Source organism: Oncorhynchus mykiss, chromosome 10 (assembly GCF_013265735.2).
Source record: "Oncorhynchus mykiss isolate Arlee chromosome 10, USDA_OmykA_1.1, whole genome shotgun sequence".
Classification (NCBI taxonomy): domain Eukaryota; kingdom Metazoa; phylum Chordata; class Actinopteri; order Salmoniformes; family Salmonidae; genus Oncorhynchus; species Oncorhynchus mykiss.
Window position 1 is genome coordinate 10222676 of NC_048574.1, and position 23495 is coordinate 10246170.

The 23495-nt window shown below is 47.8% G+C and overlaps 1 protein-coding gene across 10 annotated transcripts in view; it reads left to right on the forward strand.

The window, feature by feature from the left end:
• Positions 1-23495, forward strand: part of LOC110533327 (transcription factor COE1-A) — a 306747-nt gene that overhangs the window by 21507 nt on the left and 261745 nt on the right. For all 10 annotated transcript variants that reach the window (XM_036989681.1, XM_036989686.1, XM_036989687.1 and 7 more), the window contains exon 6: positions 9323-9391. In XM_036989681.1, the coding sequence (XP_036845576.1) occupies positions 9323-9391 (69 nt within the window). The remainder of the gene's footprint in view (positions 1-9322; positions 9392-23495) is intronic.

Genomic DNA, 23495 nt, shown 5'->3' on the forward strand with positions numbered 1-23495 from the left:
TACAGTATAACCATTTCCCATAGCAGTGTTGGGTTGAGGCACATAGCTTCACAGTGTTGGGTTGAAGCACATAGCTCTATAGTGTTGGGTTGAGGCCCATAGCTCTACAGTATTAGGTTGAGGCCCATAGCTCCCCAGTGTTGGGTTGTAGTGTTGGGTTGAGGCCCATAGCTCCCCAGTGTTGGGTTGTAGTGTTGGGTTGAGGCACATAGCTCTATAGTGTTGGGTTGAGGCCTGTAGCTCTACAGTATTAGGTTGAGACCCATAGCTCCACAGTGTTGGGTTGAGGCCCATAGCTCTACAGTATTAGGTTGAGGCCCATAGCTCCACAGTGTTGGGTTGAGGCCCATAGCTCCACAGTGTTGGGTTGAGGCCCATAGCTCCACAGTGTTGGGTTGAGGCCCATAGCTCCACAGTGTTGGGTTGAGGCCCATAGCTCCACAGTGTTGGGTTGAGGCCCATAGCTCCACAGTGTTGGGTTGAGGCCCATAGCTCCACAGTGTTGGGTTGAGGCCCATAGCTCCATAGTGTTGGGTTGAGGCCCATAGCTCTATGGTGTTGGGTTGAGGCCCATAGCTCCAAAGTGTTGGGTTGAGGACCATAGCTCTATGGTGTTGGGTTGAGGCACGTAGCTCTATGGTGTTGGGTTGAGGCCCATAGCTCTATTGTGGGTTGAGGCCCATAGCTCTATGGTGTTGGGTTGAGACCCATAGCTCCACGGTGTTGGGTTGAGGCCCATAGCTCTATAGTGTTGTGTTGAGGCCCATAGCTCTATAGTGGGTTGAGGCCCATAGCTCCACAGTGTTGGGTTGAGGCTCATAGCTCTGTAGTGTTGGTTTGAGGCCCATAGCTCTACAGTATTGGGTTGAGACCCAGTCTGCGAGACACAACCATGGAGATGTGGATGCATCAGACAGTGATTTTTGGGATGCCAGTCCAATGTGTCATGAACCACTCCCCAAGTCTCTCCCCCAGTCTCTCCCCTCCCTCAGCCCCTCCCATGTCCCCTCACCCAGAACATTTGTCTGTTCACCATTAATCCGTACTGTTAATTGCCATTCACCACCATTAGCCATATGTTGCCAAGCCAGCTTGAGACGTACAGTAAGAGCTTAGTCCTTTCATTTGACAAACTCAGTAATAGAATGAGCTTTCCAACTCTTTTGTAAAGAAGACACACATGTATTTAAGGTCATATACAATTTTGTGTATGGTAGCAGTGTCCTCACACCAACAGCCATCAATTCATCCTGTTAATTACATGAGGCGATTTAGATGTGTTTTCTTCAAAAGCTGCGGCAGGAAGGAAGCGTTGAGATTAAAGATGTGATTTCCTTTGGATGTCCTGCGGGACCGAATGGAAGTTAACAGGAAAATAAAATATCCCCCTCAACAAAGCTGGTGAAGGCATGTAGTGATTAGCATAGCATAATTTTTGTTGGTGGAAGGGGAGAGGATAATGGTGGGGTGGGGGGGTGGGGGTTGGGAGAAGAAGAAGAAAATCCGGTCTCCCGTGGGTGCTGCCTGATGATTGGATTGCAGGGAAACTAATCAGTTCTAAAGTCACCCACCTCCCTCCTCTCCCCTCACCTCCCTCCTCTCCCCTCACCTCCCTCCTCTCCCCTCACCTCCCTCCTCTCCCCTCACCTTCCTCCTCTCCCCTGACCTCCCTCCTCTCCCCTCACCTCCCTCCTCTCCCCTCACCTTCCTCCTCTCCCCTCACCTCCCTCCTCTCCCCTCACCTCCCTCCTCTCCCCTCACCTTCCTCCTCTCCCCTCACCTTCCTCTCCCCTCACCTCCCTCCTCTCCCCTCACCTCCCTCCTCTCCCCTCACCTTCCTCCTCTCCCCTCACCTCCCTCCTCTCCCCTCACCTCCCTCCTCTCCCCTCACCTCCCTCCTCAAGGCTCACTCTATTCTGATCCAATGGGACCACGCTGTGACCCAGTTCAGAGAGTCGCACAGAAATGAAAGCAAGGGAGAGACAGAGGAGGGAGGCCAAAAATGGAGAGCGACAGAAAGGAGATGCCCTCTTGCTACCCACAGCCCTTAGTCAGTCACAATGTACTCCTGCTACCCACAGCCCTTAGTCAGTCACAATGTACTCCTGCTACCCACATATATGTTTCTGCACCCAGCAGGCCTGTCTTTCTGTTGTGCACGGCACTCCCCACATGTGATTCAGATATGCTGCTACCCTCCCGCATTACAATATTATCTGAGACATGAGAGACACAATATGGGTGATTGATGGAACTGATTCGATCTGTCCAGAAGAAGGCTGAGGGGGGAAAATTAAGAGAGGGGGGGAGAGGGGAATGAGGTAAGAGAGAGGGTGGAGAGCTAGAGGGATGGAGGGGGTGATAGTGGGATGAGGTAAGAGAGAGGATGGAGGGCCTCCCAAGTGGCGCAGTGGTCTAAGGCTAGCTGTGCCACTAGATATCCTGGTTCAAGTCCAGGCTCTGTCGCAGCCGGCCGCAACCGGGTGACCCATGGGGCGGCGCACAATTGGCCCAGCGTCGTCCGGGTTAGGAGACGGTTTGGCCGGCAGGGACGCTCTTGTCCCATCGCACTCTAGTGACTCCGGTGGTGGCCCGGGCGCAGTGCACGCTGACACGGTCGCCAGGTGTACAGTGTTTCCTCCAACACATTGTTGTGACTTGCTTCCGGGTTAAGTGGGCATTGTGTCAAGAATCAGTGCGGCTTGGTTGGGTTTCGGAGGACGCACGGCTCTTGACCTTCGCCTCTCCCGAGTCTGCACAGCAGTTGCAGCGATGAGACAAGACTGTAAACTAACAATTGGATGCCACGAAATTGGGGAGAAAATGGGGGTACAAATAATGAGAGGATGGAGCGATAGAGGGGGGATAGGCTGATTCAGTGTAGAGGGGAGCCCTGTAGAAGGGAGACAATGCCTTGGGTTTTGTGTGACAGGCCTGTCCCCAGCCCCATTCAAATTCCCACTGCCATCTGTGCACTGGAAACATGAGCTGGGAGTCTCTCCAAGCTGCTCCTTTCCCCCTGCAGCCTCCCTCACTCGCGGCCTGTCTCAAGATCCCAACGACCATGTACCCAGGTTGTGGACTTTTTTTGGGGGGTGTCTAAAGCAACATTTGGTTGGGGGGGGGATATCATTCATTCCCTGAGACTCTTTGGGCCATTGAAATGCTCAGACTGATCGTGTGGAGTTAGGAAACACATTTCAAGATATTGACATACACAGCCCTGATTGGTTCATAGAGCCCTTACCAAAATAAACGGTCATTGGTCTATTATAAGAGGGTTTACCAAACTCAGTCCAACTCATCATCAAGCTTGGATTATTTTAATCAGGTGTGTGGTGCAAAAATCAAAACTTGCACCCAGGGGTGGCCCCAGGACCGAGTTTGAGAAACCCTGTACAGTGGCTTGCGAATGTATTCACCCACCTTGTCATTTTTCTTATTTTGTTACAGCCTGGAAGTAAAATTGATTTTGTGGGGGTTTGCATCATTTACACAATATGCCTACCACTTTGAAGATGCAAAACATTTTTTATTGTGAAACAAATAAGAAATAAAACAAAAAAATTAAAACTTGAGTATGGATAACTATTCACCCCCCCCCCAAAGTCAATACTTTGTAGAGTCACATTTTGCTGCAATTACAGCTGCAAGTCTCTTGCTGTATGTCTCTATAAGCTTGGCACATCGAGCCACTGGGATTTTTGCCCATTCTTCAAGGCAAAGCTGCTCCGGCTCCTTCAAGTTGTATGGGTTCCGCTGGTGTACAGCAATCTTTAAGTCACACCACAGATTCTCAATTGGATTGATGTCTGTGCTTTGACTAGGCCATTCCAAGACATGTAAATGTTTCCCCTTCAACCACTCGAGTGTTGCTTTAGCAGTATGCTTAGGGTCATTGTCCTGCTGGAAGGTGAACCTCCGTCCCAGTCTCAAATCTCTGGAAATCAAACAGGTTTCCTTCAAGAATTTCCCTGTATTTAGCGCCATCCATCATTCCTTCAATTCTGACCAGTTTCCCAGTCCCCGCTGATGAAAAACATCCCCACAGCATGATGCTGCCACCACCATGCTTCACTGTGGGGATGCTGTTCTCAGGGTGATGCGAAGTCTTGGGTTTGCGCCAGGCATAGCGTTTTCCTTGATGGCCAAAAAGCTCAATTTTAGTCTCATCTGACCAGAGTACCATCTTCCATATGTTTGAGGAGTCTCCTACATGCCTTTTGGTGAACACCAAATGTGTTTGCTTATGTTTTTCTTTAAGCAATGGCTTTTTTCTGGCCACTCTTCCGTAAAGCCCAGCTCTGTGGAGTGTACTGCTTAAAGTGGTCCTATGGACAGATACTCCAATCTCCGCTGTTGAGCTTTGCAGCTCCTTCAGGGTTATCTTTCGTCTCTTTGTTGCCTCTCTGATTAATGTCCTCCTTGCCTGGTCCATGAGTTTTGGCAGGTTTTTTGTGGTGCCATATTCTTTCCATTTTTTTTACAATGGGTTTAATGTTGTTCTGTGGGATGTTCAAAGTTTTGGATATTTTTTTTTATAACCCAACCCTGATCTCTACTTCTCCACAACTTTCTCCCTGACCTGTTTGGAGAGATCCTTGGTCTTCATGGTGCCGCCCCTTGCTTAGTGGTGTTGCAGACTCTGGGGCCTTTCAGAACAGGTGTATATATACTGAGATCATGTGACAGATCATGTGACACTTAGATTGCACACAGGTGGACATTATTTAACTAATTATGTGACTTCTGAAGGTAATTGGTTGCACCAGATCTCATTTAGGGGCTTCATATCAAAGGGGGTGAATACATATGTAAAGGGGGTGAATACATATGTAAAGGGGGTGAATACATATGTAAAGGGGGTGAATACATATGATGTAAAGGAGGAGAATACATATGTAAAGGGGGTGAATACATATGTAAAGGGGGTGAATACATATGTAAAGGAGGTGAATACATATGTAAAGGGGGTGAATACATATGATGTAAAGGAGGAGAATACATATGTAAAGGAGGAGAATACATATGTAAAGGGGGTGAATACATATGTAAAGGGGGTGAATACATATGTAAAGGGGGTGAATACATATGTAAAGGAGGAGAATACATATGTAAAGGGGGTGAATACATATGTAAAGGGGGTGAATACATATGTAAAGGGGGTGAATACATATGTAAAGGGGGTGAATACATATGTAAAGGGGGTGAATACATATGTAAAGGAGGTGAATACATATGTAAAGGAGGTGAATACATATGTAAAGGGGGTGAATACATATGTAAAGGAGGTGAATACATATGTAAAGGAGGTGAATACATATGTAAAGGGGGTGAATACATATGTAAAGGAGGTGAATACATATGTAAAGGGGGTGAATACATATGTAAAGGAGGTGAATACATATGTAAAGGAGGTGAATACATATGTAAAGGAGGTGAATACATATGTAAAGGAGGTGAATACATATGTAAAGGAGGTGAATACATATGTAAAGGGGGTGAATACATATGTAAAGGGGGTGAATACATATGTAAAGGAGGTGAATACATATGTAAAGGAGGTGAATACATATGTAAATGAGGTGAATACATATGTAAAGGAGGTGAATACATATGTAAATGAGGTGAATACATATGTAAAGGAGGTGAATACATATGTAAAGGAGGTGAATACATATGTAAAGGGGGTGAATACATATGTAAAGGAGGTGAATACATATGTAAAGGAGGTGAATACATATGTAAAGGAGGTGAATACATATGTAAAGGGGGTGAATACATATGATGTAAAGGAGGAGAATACATATGTAAAGGAGGTGAATACATATGTAAATTAGGTGAATACATATGTAAAGGAGGTGAATACATATGTAAAGGAGGTGAATACATATGTAAAGGGGGTGAATACATATGTAAAGGAGGTGAATACATATGTAAAGGAGGTGAATACATATGTAAAGGAGGTGAATACATATGTAAAGGGGGTGAATACATATGATGTAAAGGAGGAGAATACATATGTAAAGGAGGAGAATACATATGTAAAGGAGGTGAATACATATGTAAAGGAGGAGAATACATATGTAAAGGAGGTGAATACATATGTAAAGGGGGTGAATACATATGATGTAAAGGAGGAGAATACATATGTAAAGGAGGAGAATACATATGTAAAGGAGGTGAATACATATGTAAAGGGGGTGAATACATATGATGTAAAGGAGGAGAATACATATGTAAAGGAGGAGAATACATATGTAAAGGGGGTGAATACATATGTAAAGGAGGTGAATACATATGTAAAGGGGGTGAATACATATGTAAAGGAGGTGAATACATATGTAAAGGGGGTGAATACATATGTAAAGGAGGTGAATACATATGTAAAGGGGGTGCAAGGCACTGTATTATCATAAAATCAGATTATGTTGTCAAACAATACAATACAACAAGAGCTTTAACTGTCGTAGCGTCCGCTCTGGGTATCCCCTCCCTCTTGCCTCATCTGGGCCAAAAACTCCCTCCCAGCTGAATTAAATGAAATTTCAGCCATTTTTCAAAAACAGCTCACAAAAAGGGTGTAATCATAATTTTTACAATTTCATAGTGTAGAAATATAATTAAAGAAAACCGGAAAATCACATTCTTAACTGCACTGCTCCTGTAAAACGCTCTCTGCCGTCAAAAGGGGGACCACTCAAATATTTTGCCTTCGACGCAAGCGAGAGGGTGTCAGGTTAGCAGTGAACAGAGCGAGGCAGGAGAGAGGGCGTCAGGTTAGCAGTGAACAGAGCGAGGCAGGAGAGAGGGTGTCAGGTTAGCAGTGAACAGAGCGAGGCAGGCGAGAGGGTGTCAGGTTAGCAGTGAACAGAGCGAGGCAGGAGAGAGGGCGTCAGGTTAGCAGTGAACAGAGCGAGGCAGGAGAGAGGGTGTCAGGTTAGTAGTGAACAGAGCGAGGCAGGAGAGAGGGTGTCAGGTTAGTAGTGAACAGAGCGAGGCAGGCGAGAGGGTGTCAGGTTAGCAGTGAACAGAGCGAGGCAGGAGAGAGGGTGTCAGGTTAGTAGTGAACAGAGCGAGGCAGGAGAGAGGGTGTCAGGTTAGTAGTGAACAGAGCGAGGCAGGAGAGAGGGTGTCAGGTTAGTAGTGAACAGAGCGAGGCAGCCGAGAGGGTGTCAGGTTAGCAGTGAACAGAGCGAGGCAGGAGAGAGGGTGTCAGGTTAGCAGTGAACAGAGCGAGGCAGGCGAGAGGGTGTCAGGTTAGCAGTGAACAGAGCGAGGCAGGCGAGAGGGTGTCAGGTTAGCAGTGAACAGAGCGAGGCAGGCGAGAGGGTGTCAGGTTAGCAGTGAACAGAGCGAGGCAGGAGAGAGGGTGTCAGGTTAGTAGTGAACAGAGCGAGGCAGGCGAGAGGGTGTCAGGTTAGCAGTGAACAGAGCGAGGCAGGCGAGAGGGTGTCAGGTTAGCAGTGAACAGAGCGAGGCAGGCGAGAGGGTGTCAGGTTAGCAGTGAACAGAGCGAGGCAGGCGAGAGGGTGTCAGGTTAGCAGTGAACAGAGCGAGGCAGGCGAGAGGGTGTCAGGTTAGCAGTGAACAGAGCGAGGCAGGCGAGAGGGTGTCAGGTTAGCAGTGAACAGAGCGAGGCAGGCGAGAGGGTGTCAGGTTAGCAGTGAACAGAGCGAGGCAGGCGAGAGGGTGTCAGGTTAGCAGTGAACAGAGCGAGGCAGGAGAGAGGGTGTCAGGTTAGCAGTGAACAGAGCGAGGCAGGAGAGAGGGTGTCAGGTTAGCAGTGAACAGAGCGAGGCAGGCGAGAGGGTGTCAGGTTAGCAGTGAACAGAGCGAGGCAGGAGAGAGGGTGTCAGGTTAGCAGTGAACAGAGCGAGGCAGGAGAGAGGGCGTCAGGTTAGCAGTGAACAGAGCGAGGCAGGCGAGAGGGTGTCAGGTTAGCAGTGAACAGAGCGAGGCAGGCGAGAGGGTGTCAGGTTAGCAGTGAACAGAGCGAGGCAGGCGAGAGGGTGTCAGGTTAGTAGTGAACAGAGCGAGGCAGGCGAGAGGGTGTCAGGTTAGCAGTGAACAGAGCGAGGCAGGCGAGAGAGTGTCAGGTTAGCAGTGAACAGAGCGAGGCAGGGGAGAGGGTGTCAGGTTAGTAGTGAACAGAGCGAGGCAGGGGAGAGGGTGTCAGGTTAGCAGTGAACAGAGCGAGGCAGGCGAGAGGGTGTCAGGCTAGCAGTGAACAGAGCGAGGCAGGAGAGAGGGTGTCAGGTTAGCAGTGAACAGAGTGAGGCTGGCGAGAGGGTGTCAGGTTAGCAGTGAACAGAGCGAGGCAGGCGAGAGGGTGTCAGGTTAGCAGTGAACAGAGCGAGGCAGGCGAGAGGGTGTCAGATTAGCAGTGAACAGAGCGAGGCAGGCGAGAGGGTGTCAGATTAGCAGTGAACAGAGCGAGGCAGGCGAGAGGGTGTCAGGTTAGCAGTGAACAGAGCGAGGCAGGCGAGAGGGTGTCAGATTAGCAGTGAACAGAGCGAGGCAGGCGAGAGGGTGTCAGGTTAGCAGTGAACAGCGAATGTTTCACCCTGGACAGTGAAGTGAAAGGGAGGAGAGACTGGGAGAGAGAGGGAGGGGGGTGCCTGCTACCTGCCTCAGGTTATACTAGGGGTGCTCCCCCCCAACCTGCTCCCCACTCCCCCCCCCCCCCCCCCCCCATCCCCCAGCCCACCCCCCTAGCACACCTGTCGCCCCTAACCAGGCTGGCCTCTGTATGGCCTGTCTTTGTGGGCTGCTTTAACAAAGCCATATGTAGAGAAAAATAATGCACCCAGACACACAGACAGAGGCAGTCTGTTCTACAGGTGACAAAGGGCTGGGTGGGCCTGGGAAAGCCTTAGTTCAGCCTTCAGAACAGGACCAGGCTGTTTGATAATTGGAAGGCTACCTTCCCCTTTATCCTGTGGAGGTCTGGGCCTGGCTGAAGCAGCTCTCCCTGAAACATGAGTGTGTTTTTATTTCTCTTTCTAACCCCCCCTCCCTCTCTCCCCTCTCTCCCACTCTCCCCTCTATCCCCTCTCTCCTCTCTCTCCCCTCTCTCCCACTCTCCCCTCCCTCTCCTCTCTCCATCTCTCCCCTCTCTCCCACTCTCCCCTGTATCCCCTCTCTCCTCTCTCTCCCCTCTCTCCCACTCTCCCCTCCCTCTCCTCTCTCCATCTCTCACCTGTCTCCCCACTCTCTCCTCTCTCCCTCTCTCCTTCTCTCCCCTCTCTCCCCACTCTCCCCTCTCTCCCCACTCTCCCTCTCTCCCGCTCTCCTTCTCTCGCCTCTCTGTACCCCTCAGCCGCTGCTGTGACAAGAAGAGCTGTGGCAACCGCAATGAGACCCCGTCTGACCCCGTCATCATCGACAGGTACCTTCACACACTCCTCCGCATGCTCAACTACTCCTACTGTGACCGCATTGTGTGTGTGTGTGTGTGTGTGTGTGTGTGTGTGTGTGTGTGTGGCCTCCTATGAAGCTGCTGATGCAGTGAGGGAACAGTATGAGGGTCAGGTTAGAACAGTCAGCTCATGTATCTACTGAGGTTTGGCCCAGAGCCTACCCACCCTATGGCTCTGGCTCTATTTGTACTACAGTGAGTACTAGAGTGAGTACTAGAGTGAGTACTACAGTGAGTACTACAGTGAATACTACAGTGAGTACTACAGTGAGTACTAGAGTGAGTACTAGAGTGAGTACTACAGTGAGTACTACAGTGTATGTGGAGTGATCAGGTTCCACAGCGTGTGCTCCTCCACAGTGAGGGAGTACGAGGGGAGCCAGAATGAGGAGGCTGTTCTCTCCTCTCCGCTCCCCTTAATAAAACCCACATGGATAATGGACTGTGAAACAATAGCTGCCAAAGTGCCTGGAGCCCCCTCTCTCCCTCCCTCTCCCCCTCCCCCTCCCTCTCCCCTCCCTCCCTCCCTCCCAACCTCCCTCCCTCCCTCATGCCTCCAGGGCACCTAAACACAGGCCTTCTCTCTTCCACGTTGTGCATGTATCTGTCTCAGCTGGACAGGAGTCTTCAGACCTGGGCGTTCTCTATAGGCTTACTGAACTAAGGTTATTGGACCAGGCCTGCTGGTAGTTGTGCTAGACCCAGAGTACTGGAGATGATATAGTTGTTGTTGGACCATTACCAGGCCTGCTGGTAGCTGTGTTAGACCCAGAGTACTGGAGATGATATAGTTGTTGTTGGACCATTACCAGGCCTGCTGGTAGTTGTGCTAGACCCAGAGTACTGGAGATGATATAGTTGTTGTTGGACCATTACCAGGCCTGCTGGTAGCTGTGTTAGACCCAGAGTACTGGAGATGATATAGTTGTTATTGGACCATTACCAGGCCTGCTGGTAGCTGTGTTAGACCCAGAGTACTGGAGATGATATAGTTGTTGTTATGTTGTCTGTGTTATGACATCTATCTAACACAATAATCCTGGTTGTATTTACTCTGTTGATCTCCCAAAACGATTTGCATCTCAACGGCTGTGTGAGCTAATGTTGGCTGGATAGTGCGGTTCCACTACTGTCTCTTTATTCCCCTGACTGGGTCTGCTGCCCGTCCTCTCTCTCTCTGTGCTGTACTGTGGCTACTACAGCACGGCTGCTCTGGAGACAGTTCTTACGGAGCAGAACTGGAACATACCAAATAGGAGAAAGCTTTTGATTTACACCCCACAGAGTTGAGTTGGTTCACCCCAGTTATTGTTTAGTGCCACAGGGGAGACCTGATTTGTTGCTTTTTAACAAACGGAACCTGGAGCTCATTGGTGAAGATGAAATCCCACTGAAAGAGGATTTGGGAGACGTGGTGCTTATGTGTGTATGTGTGTGTGTGTGTGTGTGTGTGTGTATGTGTGTGTGTGTGTGTGTATGTGTGTGTGTGTGTGTGTGTGTGTGTGTGTGTGTGAGTGTGTGTGTGAGTGTGTGTGTGTGTGTGTGTGTGCATGTATGTACAGTATGTATGTATGTAATGATGCATATGTGCAGTATATTGTTGGATTTCAGTATTCCAAGAGAATGTACGTATATTCAGGCCAAACTCTCATGGACATGCCCGTACACACCCACACGTACACCTGTGTTGCCTCTGTAAAGGTGGATGGCAGTAGTGTTTGCTGTGGTAATGTATTCACTGATCCGCGCTACAGGAAGGACATCAGCGGTGGCGCAGGTCTCCCAGTACCAGGAGAGGAGAGGTGAGAAGTGGGGCACATACCTGGCTCACGTGTTCTGCCCCCCTCCTCTCCTATTCCCCTCACCTCCCAACGTTCCGCTTCGCTGGGCCAGAAAGGGTCAGTGCCCCTGGGGTGGGGTGGGGGGGGGGGGGGGGCCAGCTGGAACCCCCCCCCCCGCACCCAGCCCCCTTCCTCCTCTCTCTACCATCACACACCTTCAGACAAACAGTGAACAAACAGGGCTCAGATGAGCATGGGCAGATGAACCCAGTAACTTCTGTTGAACTCATCCTCTCTCAGTGCCAGAACACTGCGGTTGTGTTTTTGACTGCTCAGTGCCTTATGCTTACAGGAGATACATCAAAACAAACAGGTGCACTGGCCTCAGCACAATTCATATTGCTCTCCCGGCACCTGTAAAATACGATTCTTTATTTTGGTTTGTGAGGGAAAGGGAATGTAGATTTTCATAGACTAATACGACATTCAAAGAGGACCCAGGTGAATCTACTGGCAGTGGAGTGACAGTGTCTCCTCTCCATATGCTGGGCCAGGCAGCCAGCCAGGCACATCGGGTCCATGGCTTAGGTGTGAGGTGATCATACCATCATACACATTTGCTCTCCTTTCTGTCACGCGTTCCTGCAGCACTGGAAAATGGGTCACGTGAAAACTTTTTTTCTTGAAGTCGTTAAGTTCAATAAATAAGGGCTCATTAGTGTGCTCTTGTCTCAGAGAGCAGATTCGATTGCGGTGCTGTAATTAGCCGGGCTAGCGTTAGCTAATTCTCCTGGTAGAGAGAGAGAGAGAGAGAGAGAGAGAGAGAGAGAGAGAGAGAGAGAGAGAGAGAGAGAGAGAGAATCTGAGGGTGAGTGATTCACTAATTAGATCTCTCTCATAAGACCCCGGGATAGACTGCAGATAATCCCTCCGAATAAATACAAAACATGCTAATGAAGCCTTATTATGTTGTTAAAATAACAAATGTCATATTTACTGTGGTTTATTCTCTCTCATTTGTAAACACACAATATGAAGCGTTGGGATTTCAGTGGGGGAAACATGTTTATTGCATTATTTTTTATCTTCGAGGAAAGCTGTTACAGTCATTTTCCACTACCTGATTGAGGTTATCTACATATGAAATGGATGCCCTGTGCGGTGTGTGTTACTATCTACCTGTTAATGTGTGTGTGTGTGTGTGTGTTTAGGAGGATCATTGATAGCTATGGTGCTATTAACTTTAAAAAGTTAGGATCACCAGGAAAAGAAATGGATTGAGATGTAGCCTATATTGGGCCTATTTGAATCCTACTTACTTTTGAACCACACCTCCTGAAGAATATTTTTTAAACGTTCTTTCTGTATCACTAAATGTTTGCATAATGGTGCCGTTACCAGGTTGTTAGGGCGATATGGGCAAAGAAATCTAAATGTGATTTTTCAAACAAATATTGCAATTTGACTTGCAATATACAGTAGATCAAAACACTTGGGTGAACTGTTGGAATCATAATAATTATTAATTAAGAGTCAGTATCTGGTGTGGGTCAGAAAACCAGTCAGTATCTGGTGTGGATCAGAAAACCAGTCAGTATCTGGTGTGGGTCAGAAAACCAGTCCGTATCTGGTGTGACCATCATTTCCCTCATGCCGCGCGACACATCTCCTTTGCATGGAGTTGATCAGGCTGTTGATTGTGGGATATTGTCCCACTCCTCTTCTGGCTGTATGAATTTGCTGGATATTGGCGTGCACTGGAACACGTTGTTGTAAATGTTGATCCAGAGCATCCCAAACATGCTCAACTGTAACATTTTCCATTTACCATAACCCCACTGCCACCATGGGGCACTCTGTTCACAATGTTGACATGTTGGTAAACCGCTCACCCACACGACGCCATACACAACGTCTGCCATCTGCCCAGTACAGCTGAAACTAGGATTCATCCCTGAAGAGAACACTTCTCCAGCGTGCAAGTGGCCATCGAAGGTGAGCATTTGCCCACTGAAATTGGTTACGACGCCAAAATGCCATAAGTTCAAGACCCTGGTGTGGACAACGAGCATGCAGAGGTTTGGCCCTAATGGTTTCTGACAGTTTGTACAGACATTCTTTGGTTGTGCAAACCTACAGTTTCATCAGCTGTCCTGGTGGCTGGTCTCAGACGATTCCTCAGGTGAAGAAGCCGAATGTGGAGGTCCTGGACTGGCATGGTTATATGTGGTCTGAGGTTGTGAGGCTGGTTGGACGTACTGCCAAATTCTCTAAAACGACATTGGAGGTGGCTTATGGTAGAGAAATTAACATTCAATTTTGTGCACAACATTTGAGAGAAATCTTCATTTTTGTGCCTATGTGCCATTTCAGGGATCTTTTATTTCAGCTTATGGGACCACACCTTTATGTTTTGTATTTTTATTCAGTGTAGATAGCGATTAGCAATAGGAATTAGCTTTAAAGGCTGCATGGTCAATTCGACGTCTGCATTGGCCATGCAGCATTTACAGTGAGATCGCCTCTGCAGAAGTCAGGACATTCATACTTCTTGCACTTCGCCCAGCAGCGCTGTTGTGAAGGAAGTTGTTAAGGAAGTGAGTTTGTGTTTATACAGGACCTCTCGCCATCACCGACCGTCAACCAATCATGTCAATGCGGAGCTATATACCTTTTGAGATGCACACAACGATGCAGTACGGAGCTCAATTTGGCCTCTTCATGCCTCCGGAGGCTCCTCTATTGCGTCACACCATCAATACGGCGCCTCCAACCACATTTTCAGATCAAGCATAAATGATCTCTTAGTCACATGCCAGCTTCTTTAGCCTAACTAACTCACATTTTGCGAAGAAAGCAAGTTACACAAACTAATATTATAATAGCGAAAACATGGATTGAATTTTAGAAGCAACGTGGAAAGTGGTAGCCTGTTTTTGCTTTGGAAGAATCTGTTAAGTGCACGCTGAGAGAAACAGGAAGTGTCTGTGTGTGAGCTGTGTGCCTGTTGAGTGACAGGGGGCGGAGCTTCAGACTGTTTAGAATATTGTCACGCATTGAGTTTTTTTTATCGGAATCTTTTTTTTGTCACACGGTGCTTCCAAAATAAAATTCCAAGTCGCACAGCAACATATTTGGTGGCGCTTTAGATGAATGTATGTCTATCTATCTAACTCTATGTATAAGAGCTTTAGATGAATGTATTTCTATCTATCTAACTCTATGTATAAGAGCTTTAGATGAATGTATGTCTATCTATCTAACTCTATGTATAAGAGCTTTAGATGAATGTATGTCTATCTATCTAACTCTATGTATAAGAGCTTTAGATGAATGTATGTCTATCTATCTAACTCTATGTATAAGAGCTTTAGATGAATGTATGTCTATCTATCTAGCTCTATGTATAAGAGCTTTAGATGAATGTATGTCTATCTATCTAACTCTATGTATAAGAGCTTTAGATGAATGTATGTCTATCTATCTAACTCTATGTATAAGAGCTTTAGATGAATGTATGTCTATCTATCTAACTCTATGTATAAGAGCTTTAGATGAATGTATGTCTATCTATCTAACTCTATGTATAAGAGCAACTGCTCTCCCTGCTCTGCCATATGCTCCTCTCAATCAATCACATTTATTTATAAAACCCTTTTTACATTAGCAGATGTCACAAAGTGCTGTACAGAAACCCAGTTTAAACCCCAAAAGAGCAGGCAATGCGGATGTAGAAGCACGGTGGCTAGGAAAACCTTGTCTTCTCTCCCTGTGTGTGCTGTGACCTCTCCGAGCCTCAGTCAGATTATTTTAAATACCTTAATCCTGCTCATTGACATGGACACAAAAGCCCACTGACATCTAATAGATGCCTCTTCACTTTCCCCTTTTCCTCTGCTTCAGACTGGCTTCAGTTCAGATCAGCCCTCCCTCCACTCTCCCATCCACCCTCCTCCTCCTCCTCCTCCCTCCACTCTCCCATCCACCCTCCTCCTCCTCCTCCTCCCTCCACTCTCCCATCCACCCTCCTCCTCCTCCTCCTCCCTCCACTCTCCCAACCACCCTCCTCCTCCTCCCTCCACTCTCCCATCCACCCTCCTCCTCCTCCCTCCACTCTCCCATCCTCCCTCTACTCTCCCATCCTCCCTCTACTCTCCCATCCACCCTCCTCCTCCTCCCTCCACTCTCCCATTCACCCTCCTCCTCCTCCCTCCACTCTCCCATTCACCCTCCTCCTCCTCCTCCCTCCACTCTCCCATCCACCCTCCTCCGCCTCCCTCCACTCTCCCATCCAACCTCCTCCTCCTCCTCCCTCCACTCCCCCCATCCAACCTCCTCCCCCCACTCTCCCCATACAAATTCCTCCTCCCAATCCCCCATCCACCTTCCTCTTCCCTCTAACCTCCCATCAACCCTCCTCCTCTTCCCCCCGCTCTCCCCATCCACCCTCATCCTTCTCCTCCCTCTCCTCTCATCCTTCTCCTCCCTCCACTCCCCCATCCACCCTCCTCCGCCTCTTCCTCCTCATCCCTCCAATCTCCCACCAACCCTCCTCCTCCTCCCCATACTCTCCTCATCCACCCTCTTCCTCTTCCTCCCCCCACTCACCCCATCCACCCTCCCCCTCCTCCTCTCCCCACTCCCCCCTCCACCCACCTCCTCCACTCAGCCCCACAGAGAGACCTCTATTGTCTACTGCCTCGACTCACCCCCCCCCCCCCCCCAATCACTTGTTTTTATGTTTGGAGAAATCCTTCAGATGTGGATAAATACTTGTGTCCCAAAGTGAGCTTAGATGGAACAGTTTCAAAGAGAATATTTATTGTATGTGTGTGTGTGTGTCTGGTGTCTGGTGTGTGTGTGTGTTGGTCTGTTGTCTGGTGTCTGGTGTGTGTGTGTGTGTCTGGTGTGTGTGTGTCTGGTGTGTTTGTGTGTCTGGTGTCTGGTGTGTGTGTGTATGTGTTTGTTTGTGTGTGTGTGGTGTGATGTGTGTGGTGTGGTTTGTGTGTGTTTTTCTGGCGTGTGTGTGTGTGGTGTGGTTTGTGTGCCTGGTGTGTGTGTGTGTGCCTGGTGTGTGTGTGTGTTCCCGGTGTGTGTGTGTGTGTCTGTTGTGCGTGTGTGCGTGCGTCCATACGTGTGTGTACTCTATCTACTGATTGTCTCATCTGGTCTGAAGGATGGCATGGTATCAGTACATCACAAGCCCAGTTCCTGTTGCCTCATTTGAAACATCTCAGTTTACACACAGTCCATTATTCCTTGGTCTGGAGATTCTCCGATCAGGAGGGTGTCTGTGTGTATGTGTGCATTTGGGTGTGTGTGATTGGTTGTGTGTGTCTAAAGATCCCTGTCAATGGGCCTCAACCGTCACCCTTTCACATAGGTCTAGTTACACCATATGCAAAAGAAGTGAGACATTTGTACATCACAGGCTAGATACTACCTAAGCATGTTCCCTATCCCTTCTAAATAACTCCCCTCTCCCAACCATGGGAGCTCATGTCCTGAGCAAAGAACAGTGTTCTGGGCAGGACAGGGCCCCTGAGTGTGTCCAAGGCTTTGTTTTGTCTCTCGGAGCCCCAGACCCATGTAGCCCCAGCTACAGACCCATGTATCCCCAGTCCCATGTAGCCCCAGCTACAGACCCATGTAGCCCCAGCTACAGACCCATGTAGCCCCAGTCCCATGTAGCCCTAGCTACAGACCCATGTAACCCCAGTCCCATGTAGCCCCAGACCCATGTAGCCCTAGACCCATGTAGCCCCAGTCCCATGTAGCCCCAGTCCCATGTAGCCCCAGACCCATGTAGCCCCAGCTACAGCTACAGCCTCAAAGGTGTGGCAGGTAGCCTAGTGGTTAGAGAGTTGGGCCGGTACCTGAAAGGTTGGTGGATTGAATCCCCGAGCTGACAAGGTAAAAATCTGTCATTCTGCCCCTGAACAAGGCAGTTAACCCCACTGTTACCCGGTAGGCCGTCATTGTCAATAAGAGTTTGTTCTTAACTGACCTGCCTGGTTAAATAAAGGTTAAATAAAGGTTAAATAAAGGTTAAATAAAGGTTAAATAAAGGTTAAATAAAGAGGAGGAATTGCTGCTCTGTCTGCTCTGCTCCGTGCATGCGGTGATGTTGAAGGCTCAGCTCAGCGAGCATGCTGGGAGACTGCGGAAGATGGAATGTGAGAGTTCCCGTGGATACCGTGGGACTTCCTGTCCCCCTCCGCCTCCTCCAGAAGCGTTCTCAGCCCCTTTGGCTGTTTTTGGTCTAGAACAGGGCTAAGCAACCCTGTTCCTGGAGAGAGACCCTCCTGTAGGTTTTCACTCCAACCCTGTTCCTGGAGAGCTACCCTCCTGTAGGTTTTCACTCCAACCCTGTTCCTGGAGAGAGACCCTCCTGTAGGTTTACACTCCAACCCTGTTCCTGGAGAGCCACCCTCCTGTAGGTTTTCACTCCATCCCCAGTTGTAACTAACCTGTTTCAGTTTATCAACCAGCTAATTATTAGAATCAGGTGCTCTAGATTAGGGTTGGAGTGAAAACCTACAGGATGGTAGCTCTCCAGGAACAGGGTTGGAGTTAAAACCTACAGGAGGGTAGCTCTCCAGGAACAGGGTTGGAATGAAAACCTACAGGATGGTAGCTCTCCAGGAACAGGGTTGGAGTTAAAACCTACAGGAGGGTAGCTCTCCAGGAACAGGGTTGAAGTTAAAACCTACAGGAGGGTAGCTCTCCAGGAACAGGGTTGGAGTGAAAACCTACAGGATGGTAGCTCTCCAGGAACAGGGTTGGAGTGAAAACCTACAGGAAGGTAGCTCTCCAGGAACAGGGTTGGAGTTAAAACCTACAGGAGGGTAGCTCTCCAGGAACAGGGTTGAAGTTAAAACCTACAGGAGGGTAGCTCTCCAGGAACAGGGTTGGAGTGAAAACCTACAGGACTGTAGCTCTCCAGGAACAGGGTTGGAGTTAAAACCTACAGGAAGGTAGCTCTCCAGGAACAGGGTTGGAGTGAAAACCTACAGGATGGTCTCTTTCCAGGAACAGGGTTGGTTGGTACAATTGGTACAAAATATATAGAGTACTTCAAACACTACAATTACTGAGGTTTCAAAATAAGCTCAACTGGACACCTTAATGTTGCAGTGAATGAACTGAGAGAGAAAGCACGCGGGGCGTTCTATGCCATTAAAAAACAAATTCAAATTGAAATACCTATTAACATTAGGCTAAAACTAATTGAATGTGTCATTGAACTAACTGCACCTTACGGCAGTGAGGTGTGGGGTCCACTTGCAAAACAAGATTTCACCAAATGGGACAAACACCCCATTGAAATCCTGCATGCAGAGTTCTGTAAGATTCTTCTACATGTCCAGAGGAAAACTACAAACAATGGATGCAGGGCAGAATTAGGCCAATATCCACTAATAATAAAAACTCAAAACAGAGCAATTAAGTTTTGGAAACATCTAAAATACAGTGACCCCCTCTCATATCATTACCAAGCCCTGCAATGCCAAGAGCTGAGCAAAGAAAATAGTCCCCTCATCCAGCTGGTCCTGGTCCTGAGTTCACAAACCTGTTCTACTAACACACTGAAGCCTCAGTCCCCTCATCCAGCTGGTCCTGGGGCTGAGTTCCCAAACCTGTTCTACTAACACACTGAAGCCTCAGTCCCCTCATCCAGCTGGTCCTGGGGCTGAGTTCACTAACCTGTTCTACTAACACACTGAAGCCTCAGTCCCCTCATCCAGCTGGTCCTGGGGCTGAGTTCCCAAACCTGTTCTACTAACACACTGAAGCCTCAGTCCCCTCATCCAGCTGGTCCTGGGGCTGAGTTCACTAACCTGTTCTACTAACACACTGAAGCCTCAGTCCCCTCATCCAGCTGGTCCTGGGGCTGAGTTCACTAACCTGTTCTACTAACACACTGAAGCCTCAGTCCCCTCATCCAGCTGGTCCTGGGGCTGAGTTCCCAAACCTGTTCTACTAACACACTGAAGCCTCAGTCCCCTCATCCAGCTGGTCCTGGGGCTGAGTTCCCAAACCTGTTCTACTAACACACTGAAGCCTCAGTCCCCTCATCCAGCTGGTCCTGGGGCTGAGTTCACAAACCTGTTCTACTAACACACTGAAGCCTCAGGACCAGAACATCCAATCAATCAGAATAAACCAAATTACAACACAATTAAAACCAAACTACATTGCTTATTGGGAAAAACAAACACAAAGCAAAATGTAGTTCTATCTGAAAAAAACAATTAAATATACATATAAAACAATTAGAGAGTGTAATTTCCCCACATTTGAAACCCTTATTCAAGGTTTCAAAGCCCTCTCTGATGAGAGTAGGCTACCCGTCCTGTTGGGGGAGGACGCAGAGAGCTGTGGGTTGGCAGCGCACTACACTGCTGCCTGCCTTAAGTTGAGGGACAGTGTCTGACAGACCAATCAACCTGCACATGTCCTCTACTGTATACTTATTGTTATTGTTCAAAGTATGGTTATTTTGATCATTGGTTATTGTTGTTACTGTTGTCCCATTGATAATTTTGAATCTTATTATCTTAATATTGTACATTTCCAAAGTAAGCAATATGTACATTGTTACATCATGCCAATAAAGCAAATTGAATGAGAGAAATAGTGAGAGAATGAGAGAGAGAGAGAGAATGAGAGAAAAAGGGAGAATGAGAGAGAATGATAGAAAGAGTGAGAGAATGAGAGGGTGAATGAGAGAAAGAGAAAGAGAATGAGAGAAAGAGAGAGAATGAGAGAAAGAGCGAGAGAATGAGAGAAAGAGTGAGAGAATGAGAGAAAGAGAGGGTTAATGAGAGAAAGAGAGAGAGAATGAGAGAACAAGAGAGAGAAGGAGAGAGAGAGAATGAGAAAGAGAGAGAACGAGAGAGAATGAGAGAAAGAGAGAGAAAGAGAGAGAATGAGAGAAAGAGAGAGAATGAGAGAGTGAGAGAAAGAGAGAGGGAATGAGAGAAAGAGAAAGAGAGAGAATGAGAGAAAGAGAGAGAATGAGAGAAAGAATGAGAGAATGAGAGAAAGAGAGGGTGAATGAGAGAAAGAGAGAGAGAATGAGAGAACGAGAGAGAGAATGAGAAAGAGAGAGTGAGAGAATGAGAGAAAGAGAGAGAACGCGAGAGAATGAGAGAAAGAGAGAGAATGAGAGAAAGAGAGAGTGAGAGAAAGAGAGAGAGAATGCGAGAAAGAATGAGAGAAAGAGAAAGAGTGAGAGAATGAGTGAAAGAGAGAGAATGAGAGAACGAGAGAGAGAATGAGAGAGAGAGAATGAGAAAGAGAGAGTGAGAGAATGAGAGAAAGAGAGAGAACGCAAGAGAATGAGAGAAAGAGAGAGAGTGAGAGGGAATGAGTCCCCACCCTCCCTGTGGCTCTATGTCAGTCTCCATCTCTACTCGCGCTGCTTTCCTCCTGGGTGACAGATAGGTTCTGTGCGTGTCTATGTGTGGCCCACTTCATCCCACTCAGAATGGGGGATAATAACAAATCATCAACCTCTATATGAAAATATATATGTCGTTTAGCAGACACTTTTATCCACGCTCTTACAGTCATGCATTCATACATTTAACATATGGATGGTCCCCCAGCGGGACTCGAACAGCACGACCCTGGGCGTTGCATGAGCCATGCACTACCGTCTAAGTCACACAGAACCTCTTCAAGTTAATATAGGGTTAATGATATGCAGCACGCTGTCCACAATCCTATCATGCACCTGGTTGCCTCCAAAAGAGGTGTACCCATTAGTCCGTGCCACATGTGTGTGTTTGTGAGCCTCTCTGTCTCTCTCTCTCTCTCTCTCTCTCTCTCTCTGTCTCTCTCTCTCTCTCTCTCTCTGTCTCTCATTAACCCTCTCTTTTTCTCATTCTCTCACTCTTTCTCTCATTCTTTCTCTCATTCTCTCCCTCTCTCTCCCCCTCTCTCTCTCTCTCTCTCTCTCTCTCTCTCTCTGTCTCTCATTAACCCTCTCTTTCTCTCATTCTCTCACTCTTTCTCTCATTCTCTCTCATTCTCTCCCTCTCTCTCCCCCTCTCTCTCTCTCTCTCTCTCTCTCCCTCTCTCTCCCTCTCTCTATCTCTCTCTCTCTCTCTCTCGCTCTCTCATTCTCTCCCTCTCTCTCCGACTCTCTCTATCAATAAAAACAATAAAACAATAAAAAATTAACAGTAAACATTACACTCACAGAAGTTCCAAAAGAATAAAGACATTTCAAATGTCATATTATGTCTATACACAGTGTTGTTACGATGTGCAAATAGTTAAAGTACAAAAGGGAAAATTAATAAACATAAATATGGGTTGTATTTACAATGGTGTTTGTTCTTCACTGGTTGACGTTTTCTTGTGGCAACAGGTCACAAATCTTGCTGTTGTGATGGCAAACTAGTATTTCACCCAGTAGGTATGGGAGTTTATCAAACATTAGATTTTTTTGTGGATCTGTGTAATCTGAGGGAAATATGTGTCTCTAATATGGTCATACATTGGGCAGGAGGTTAGGAAGTGCAGCTCAGTTTCCACCTCATTTTGTGGGCAGTGTGCACAAAGCCTGTCTTCTCTTGAGAGCCATGTCTGCCTACGGCGGCCTTTCTCAATAGCAAGGCTATACTCACTGAGTCTGTACATAGTCAAAGCTTTCCTTAAGTGTGGGTCAGTCATGGTGGGCAGGTATTCTGCCACTGTGTACTCTCTGTTTAGGGCCAAATAGCATTCTAGTTTGCTCAGTTTTTTTGTTAATTCTTTTCAATGTGTCAAGTAATTATCTTTTTGTTTTCTCATGATTTGGTTGGGTCTAATTGTGCTGCTGTCCTGGGGCTCTGTGGGGGGTGTTTGTGTTTTTGAACAGAACCCCAGGACCAGCTTGCTCAGAGGACTCTTCTCCAGGTTCATTTCTCTGTAGGTGATGGCTTTGTTATAGATGGTTTGGGAATCGCTTCCTTTTAGGTGGTTGTAGAATTTAATGTATATTTTCTGGATTTAGTGGGTATCGGCCTAATTCTGCTGAGGGGATAGGATAGAGATACTACTTACCACACAGCTCAGCTCAGGCTGTTCTAGGATGCAAGGCTGAGGGGCTCAGAGGTTCAGACAGCAGGGGCTCAGTTCTAGGGTACTAGGGGGTTGCTGGGGCTGCTTGTGTGTGTCATCCCGGGGTGGGGGTTGCCCCTGGCCCCTCCACAGGAGCCCGCGGGAGACCTTTCAGCTTTCGCCCGTGGCTTGTGGGGCTTAGAGGGGTAGTACCATTGGGGAGGAGTGCGGGGTTGCAGAGGAAGCCATCTCCTGTTACGGAGATAAGGGCCAGTGTAGGGCGGGAGATTGTGGAGTTCCGTCAATCAAAGTCAGACAGACAGGTGGAGAGAGAGGGGGAACCCGGGCTGTCAATCACACATCGACTGGGGGGTTCCAGTGGTTTTCTCTTTAATAACAGAGACAGCCTGTCGTGTGCAGCAGGTTCTGGTGGCCTTTGATATTTCAGAGGAGATCTATTGGATTTCATTCACACACTCCCTTCTCCTCTAGGAATGAATGGTAAAGATGGGGTTAGTGTAAATGGTAAAGATGGGGTTATGGTGAATGGTAAAGATGGAGTTATGGTGAATGGTAAAGATGGAGTTATGGTGAATGGGATAGACAGGGTTATGGTGAATGGGATAGACAGGGTTAGGGTGAATGGGATAGACAGGGTTATGGTGAATGGGATAGACAGGGTTATGGTGAATGGGATAGACAGGGTTATGGTGAATGGGATAGACAGGGTTATGGTGAATGGGATAGACAGGGTTATGGTGAATGGGATAGACAGGGTTAGGGTGAATGGGATAGACAGGATTATGATGAATGGGATAGACAGGGTTAGGGTGAATGGGATAGACAGGGTTAGGGTGAATGGGAAAGATGCCCCGAGGAACACAGACAAGGGATTCATTTGAAATGGAGAGGGTCATGATGTTATTCATTAATCTATCTTCACCCAATTTTCGCCAAGTTTTTATTGTCCTCTGGTCTCTCTCTGATAGGGCTCCCTCTGATAGGTCTCCCCCTGATGGGCCCCCCGTTAGGTCTCCCTCTGATAGGTCTTCCCCTGATAGGTCGCCCTCTGATAGGTCTCCCCCTGATAGGGCTCCCTCTGATAGGTCTCCCCCTGATGGGTCCCCCTGATAGGTCTCCCTCTGATAGGTCTTCCCCTGATAGGTCGCCCTCTGATAGGTCTCCCCCTGATAGGTCTCCCTCTGATAGGTCTTCCTCTGATAGGTCGCCCTCTGATA